At 42.5% G+C, this 7,263-nt stretch overlaps 1 protein-coding gene across 5 annotated transcripts in view; it reads right to left on the bottom strand.

Annotated features, from left to right (window-relative positions):
• Positions 1–224: 224 nt before the first annotated feature.
• Positions 225–7,263, bottom strand: part of PEX5 (peroxisomal biogenesis factor 5) — a 19,261-nt gene continuing 12,222 nt past the window's right edge. For 4 of the 5 annotated variants that reach the window (XM_023534009.1, XM_011365793.2, XM_011365792.2 and 1 more), the window contains 6 exons: positions 4,033–4,176; positions 3,782–3,852; positions 3,154–3,366; positions 2,671–2,836; positions 2,173–2,330; positions 225–1,997 (listed from right to left, as the gene is read on the bottom strand). In XM_023534009.1, the coding sequence (XP_023389777.1) occupies positions 1,796–1,997; positions 2,173–2,330; positions 2,671–2,836; positions 3,154–3,366; positions 3,782–3,852; positions 4,033–4,176 (954 nt within the window). In that variant the 3' untranslated portion in view covers positions 225–1,795. The remainder of the gene's footprint in view (positions 1,998–2,172; positions 2,331–2,670; positions 2,837–3,153; positions 3,367–3,781; positions 3,853–4,032; positions 4,177–7,263) is intronic. The other variant, XM_023534010.1, reaches the window with a different exon arrangement.

Here is a 7,263-nt window from a genome sequence, read left to right on the forward strand (position 1 = left end):
AAACAGCTAAACAATAATTCGATGTCTGATAATTTACTGCACCAATTCTCTTTTAGACATTTTCTTTTAATTCTAACGTGGCCGTGAACATTTATTACCAAATATAAATATGCTTATATTTAAAAATATGCCCCCAGGATAGTGACCCACCTTTCTCTGTTCCTGAGAAAACCAGACAGAACCAAATGAAAACCTTAAGAAGCCCTAAGCATTGAAAAAAACTATAAAAATTCACTCATGTAATTCACAATAAAACAATACCAAACAATGACAGAGCACCCCGTATTTTCCCTTATAGAATACAAGTATAAAAAATGCATATGATTGCAAAACGTCTGTCTCTCCTGCTAAGCCATAAGCTCCATGAACACAGAGACGCTGTCCATCTCATTCATAGTACCTAGCATGTATTAGGTGATTAATAATTACTGGATGGATGGATGATCAATATATCAATGAGAATCTGAAAGATAAAGAAAGAAGAGGAAAGTTGTTGTGCACAAGGCCTCCAAACACCAACCCCCACCCCCAACATCACGCCTGGCAGCAGAACTCAGTTCCACGTCAGTTTGATTTATTCTTCATACAAATATTTTACATTTTTATTTTTAAATCATGTACACATATTCATACAAAGAAAAATAAATTTCAGGACGAACCCTCAGGACCATGGTAGTTTAAAATGAAATCTCTCTGATCATTAGCTCCTGAAGACAAGGCAAGAGGCTCAGCAGTCATTTCTGGGGGTTAGTGTAGCTCCCCAAGCAGGGGACAGTCGAGAAGAATCCAAGCTGCTGCCTCATCTTCCCTCAATCTTCTGGAAGGAATTTTTCACACTCTCACCTAGAAACATTTCAAGAAGTACAGCAAAGGCTTGAGGTAACACTGAACTCTCTCTTTGCTAGGAATTTGGCAAGATGGCAATCTCTAAACCAACTTTCTAGAAGTGCTTTCTAGCTCCATCCCTACTCGCAGGCCTAAGAGGAGCAGACCCTGCTGCACTCATCGGATCCCTCATCCTACTGCTCTGTCCTCTTACCAAAGGCCTCAGCACAGAGCCCTTGATCTGATCCCATCTGGTTTCTTCTAGGCTCACTCTACAATGAGCCTTCCTCCTACCCCACACCCTAACACTGACTCAAGCAGCTCTTACATTCCCCTACAATAATGATGCCAGCATTACTGCATACAGCATCATTCCTAGGGCACCCGAGAAGGCCAGGAGAGGTCCAAGAATGACAGAACTATAAGCACCCTTATCAAAACTCAGCAGCTCTGCTGAGCCAATTCAACATTTAAATCAAAAAGGCCAACTCCTGACACATCCCATCATAGATATAGTCACCACGGAGGCACATAATAGAAGAACCTCCTACACACGCTGCCCAAGGAAGCTGTACGGTTTATCAACTCCCAGTAAAAGTGGGGGAAAGAACAGACATTACATATGTGGTTGACTCTATCAGAAATGGCAGCTGATGACAACAGTTACCCTATATCTCTGGGTCCTATCCAAAAAGCAGCACCAAGAAAGAGCATGACGAGCAGAGAAATCTGTAGCTGGATGTGCAGCCCTTGAATTACCAAGGGTCTCAGAGACAACACAGCTCATTTTCCTACAATTATGTAGGAACTAGAACACAGACCACCCACTCTACACTGAGGCAGCTCCTGAGAGGCCGTACCACTTATGGTCATCAGCCCACCCCCTTGGTAGGCCCATTTGGGGAGAGGGAGTCACGTCCAAAGCAGGGACCCCTCCAGGCAGACACTCACAGGGCAGCCCATCCCACTGTCACTGGGGTAGCCCAAACATAGCTAAGAGAGTAGACAGATCCCGGGCATCAGCTGCCCCATAGGCATCGCTCTGGCCTAACATAGACAATGCCAAACGCAGAGTGGTCCAGATGTTCTCTGACATGGCGCCCCCTTCACCCCGAGGGCCCCGGCTTTTCCTCTGCATGTTCAGGGCCTCCAAAAAGTGTTCCACAGCCTCCCTGTAGGGAAGAGGAATGAGAGCTGGTGAGAAGAACACCAAGGAAGGAGGTAGGTCAGCTGGCATGGGGAGAAAGAAAGCTGGGGTTGGTTAGTCAAGTAACAGGAGAATGAGGAGTTAGGGCCAAAGGCAGGGAGAAAGAGTTCATTCATTCATTACTCAATAGATACGCTCACCGGTGAGCCCCAAGGTTGATGCAGCTGATGCCCAGGTTATAGCGGGACCGTATATAGCCAGGCTGTAGCTCAAGGGCCCGACGGTATGCAGCTACTGCTTCTTCACTCTGGTTTCCATTGGCCAGGGTGGCCCCTAGCTTATTCCACAGCAAGTAGTCCTGGGATAGAGATGGAGAAGGGTCAGGGTCATGAGCCAGGCTCAGATCAAATTCTGCCCATTCCTCCCTCCAGTTCAACACGCTGTTTGGCTAACTTTTGTTATGATCCCATTCCTTTCTCCTCAACAGTTCATTATGTGGCCACAATATAACCACTCTCGCTCCATGCAGACTCCCTTAAGGGCAGATGACCCTGTATTCCCTTCTTTTCCCAATTCTCCCAAAATAATCACTACATAGAACATTGGAATGAAATATCACATGACTCCAAAGGTCCCAACAAATGATTTTTCCTTAGGGTACAGTCATGTCCTATTTCCATTCCTCCCCTGAGGCTCACATTGGGACGAACGCTGAGGGCAGCTGTGAAACAGTCCACTGCCTTGTCATACTCCCCACTCAGGTTGAAAAGGACTCCCAGCCCACACTGTACATCAGGGTCAATGGACGTAGGGTCCAGGCGCACAGCTGCCAGGAAAAGCTCTTTCACTTCAAGAAACAGGGAGCTGAAAAAAAAACGCAAAAAAGAATGTAGATGGATATGTCTATATGCCTACCCCTCCGAAATAATTCCTTATTTATTCAATCATATCCCTGAAATTCAATCACATATCAGTCACCTCTCCTACTCTAATTCCAAGTTAGAAACCTGTTTTTCTGTCTCATCCCAGAATTACACTGTAGAAGGCCGACCTCCTTTAAGTGGACCCTGGGTCTCCCATCCCACTCTTAGACCCTTAAGTCTCAATCTATCCAAACTTCCAAAATCAAGGTTCTCCTCCTAATCAGGTTCCCATTCTCATCCTAGGAACTCCTCACTCACTCAGACAACAGAGAGCCCAGGATGCGCTTGCTGGGGCCCAGTGCTGCCCCACTCGCCCCTTCTTCCCCAGACACCACCAGATGGGCATAGGCTGGTGTGTAGCGCAGCCAGTCTCGCAGGGTTTCACAGGCCTGTCGCTGCAGGGACTCGTTGGTGAAGCTGACAGCCAGCGCCATCAGTGCTGTCCGGTTATCTGGCTTTAGCTCCAGACACCTGTGTGGACAGAGATGGGCAGAGCCGGTAACGCAGTGACACTAGCACCCGTCAGCACCATGGGATCCAAGCCAAGCTCTGGAACGCACAATCACAATGGCCTCACCCACCAACTCCCTAAGATGAAGATATAGAAGAAATCCTCTATATCTAAGTTATTAATAAAGTTACAGATCTTAGAAGGAGAACATTTTAGCTGCCAGGGAAACAGCCAGGGTCCCACAAATAAAACCAAAAGCTGTTGAAAGGATGCAACCAATTATCTCTAATTCACTCCAAACCTTAGTTTCAATCATGAGAAACACTTTTGTTAGCAGCCAGAAAGGAAAGAAGGATCTGGGTCTGGGCTCCTTTCGCTCTAAAGGCTATTTGCAGAATCCTAGAAGCAACTCACCCCACCTTTCGGTGTACTCACTTCCGCAGTGCGCTGATGGCTAACAGTTCCTGTTCATTTTCTGCCTGGGTGGTACCCAGATACTGCCAAGCCTAGAGAGAAGTTCACAGATTCCATCACCTATGTAGTCACCTTTCTATCTTCCCTTCCTCTGGCTTCCCCCACTCACCATCTCACTCTCACCTCCCACCCCAGGCCATCATCCAGGCCCTAATCCATCTACACCATTCTCTGGGGCCTCTAATTTGTAGTCAGAATAATGAGTCACTCACTTCCATGTGCTTAGGATCATGCTGCACGGCTGCCTCAAAAAGGAGCACAGCATTTGGCAGGTCCCCCTCCTGAAGTCGCCGCAGCCCTTCCTCAAAAGGCTGGGGGTGGTCACGCAGGGGGTTCTCCTCCTCAAACTGGTACCCCTATAAGGAAGACAAGCCAAGTGAGAAACCAGTATGACAGGGAGCAGCAGAAATGAGAGATGACAACCAAGACAGAAGTGGAGAACAAGATAAGGCCTCCAAAAAAGTATCTGAATAAATGCTGGCAAATTGTCCATATTATAAAGGAGATCTATGACTACAGTAAAATCATTCAGTGTTGTACTCATGCTGCTATCTCCTGTTCACAATAACTAGAAAGCTAGACTAGTCTACAAACTCTGATCCATGCTGGGAATAAGCTTATTTTAGGAAGTCTTTAGAGGCATGTATATCCACATCCTTGACTTCTCACCACTGGACAGAACACATCGTAACAGGACTTGCTTATAATAATGAGATAAGCTCTCCTTAGCTATTCAAAGGGCATTTCCTAGCATTCTGCAATAGTGTGATGACATATAAAGGAAAGGCAATCTGGAGTCAGAGGCCCTGCATTCAAATGCAACTCTTACCTAGCTCATGGTCTCACTGTGCACACTAATGGGATAACATGTTCGAACACTTTGAAAATTTTAATTTATTCCCCAATTTCATTCTTAAAAGTTATTAATATTAATCTGTATCTGAGAGTAAATGAACGCTAGATCCTAAAATCCTGAGGACAGAAAACGCTGCAGAAAGACACTGTTCCCCTCCAGCTGAGGATTTCTCATTTGAGGGAAGAGTTATGATGCTATGTGCAAAGCTTCGTCTACTGGTATTTCGTGTTAGGCGGAGAAGTAATACGGTAAAATGGGAGTCACTAATAAGCTGTATGGCTTGGGACAAGCAAATAAAATGTTCCTTTTGGAGGTTACTATCACAAAACAGCATACCGCAATGACCAGATGCAAAACACCAGGCACGGTAAATGCAGTAAAGGACAAATCAGAATGAAACTGTACGTAACAAAAACATGAGTTGAGGCCCTTTTTCACTGTTTTTGTGCAACTGCAGAAAAACCAGAAACACAACTTATCAGAAAGTTAAAAGTCATCAGATGCAAATTATTTGTGACAAAAAATTAAATAATAACAATGGAGGTTTAAGAAGCAAAATAGATAAGAGATGAATTTGGGGTAAATGTATAAAAAGTATATTCATGTTGAGAATAGATAACGTTCCTGGAACATCTCTGTAAAATATGAAAACTCAGAATGTAAAAAATGACCCTTCACCAGGCATCAGAGCAAGCCCTACCGGTAAAGGGCCAGATAATAAATATTTGTCAAAACTACTCAACTCCATCATTGCAGTGAGAAAGCAAATACAGACAATATTTTTAAACATAAGCATGGCTTATATACTTTTCATATGTCACAAAATTTTTTTTTTTTTTTTTACAAACACTTAAAAATGTCAACACCATTCTCAGCTCACAGGCCATAAAAAAATAGGTGGCAGGCCAGATTTACCCATGGGCCATAGTTTGCCAATTCCCATCTTAAACTATTAAAGTTCAACAAAATAAATCCTTCTGCATTCATTCTCAACTACTGTCCATCATCAGTACATGTTTTAAGCCACCCCATAGGAAACAGTGATCATTGCCATCTACAACACAATTTCCTAATGAAAGTAATTCCTGCCTCTCGGAGCTACTGAAAACATTAAATGTTCACCAAAGCTTTACCAAAAAGTTTAAAATACTATTCGTAAATAGATATTATCCTCAGCAGACAATCCAACAAGTCGGTGCCACCATGTTGCAACCACAGGGTTCTCTATCTGTTATCTATCCTCACTGAGGTTTTACAATTGCTGATCAGAGAGGAATTTTTCAAAATTAGAATATCTGCACAAATGAAAAAAAGAGTACTCTGGAGGAACCTTCGACAACCCACAGAATACAGGATAAGCTTGGGGTCGCTGTTTCATCCTAAAAAGTCTAATCCACGCCAATCATTAGGTCTGATCATTGTCTGGTCTATACAAAAATCTCATAAGATCACACTGCAAAAAACAGGATCACTACTAAGGCTGTGTCCCATCACAGAAAGTTCTCCTTTATGCTAACAATATATAATATCTGCTTGAGCCATAGGTGCTAAGTTGTCTCAAAAATTTAAGGACCACCAATAAAAAATTGTACATTCAGAGACCCATGAATGTATCTGAGAGTCAAATCCACATTTGAAAAAAAAAGTACTAATGACATATAATTCAGTAACAGTATACAGCCAGATAAAATCTGAATTGATCATTATTAGAGAGTAATAAAAGCACAGCACATTTTTGTGGCATATTAATGCAAATGTTTCTAATCCTAATTTTATAATATCCCAAGGTATCAGTGGTATCAAATAGGGTTTAAAAATATAAAAACATAAGTATATTTTTAAGTTTTGAATTAAAAAATTTATTCCGCCTAGATGTCATTAATATAGGAGTTAAAAAAAGCTAAGAGGAAATGCTGCTCACGTGAAACTAGTGCTATGTCTGTATTTATCAAAAGCATGTAAACTTTTATCTAAAGTTTTCTAACTTGCCATTTATAAGTTGACTGAGTCTATGCAAGTTATCAGATTTGTTAATACAAATTAATAAAAGTATCATCTCCAAGTATTTCCTTTAGTTCCTCCTCATTAGAATTCTATAGAAGAAACTCTTATTATGGCAAAATACACAGCAGGGTCTCAAGAAGCCAGCTCTCTTTTCTATTACATCACAGGAGAGCTCTCAGGAAATCAGGTTCGGATGATAAACAAAATCACATTTTTTCCTAGTACTAGGCTGATTTGCCAATGGCTTTCAAATCCTAGCCTTTTTTAAGTTATCTTGAACTTTATTCTTCTCTATCTTTGCTCCCTTATGTCAAGATCTATCTCCAGCATCCCGCCTTACATCTCAGGCTCAGGTTCTAGCTCCAGAATCCTTTCCCGACCAGATCTGAGCTGAGGAAAAGACATCACTCCTCACCTCCCCAGTCCCTGGTTTGCCTTTTACAAAGCCAAGCAAGTCTCTCCCTTCCCCATCATGCTGCAACTCAGCAGCTCAATTATTAACCACAACCTCAAATATCCTACAATTCACAAGTAATATTTTTTCACAGTGATATCCCTGAAATAACATATGCTTCTAAATTAA

This window comes from Pteropus vampyrus, unplaced genomic scaffold, assembly GCF_000151845.1.
Source record: "Pteropus vampyrus isolate Shadow unplaced genomic scaffold, Pvam_2.0 Scaffold116, whole genome shotgun sequence".
Lineage (NCBI taxonomy): Eukaryota > Metazoa > Chordata > Mammalia > Chiroptera > Pteropodidae > Pteropus > Pteropus vampyrus.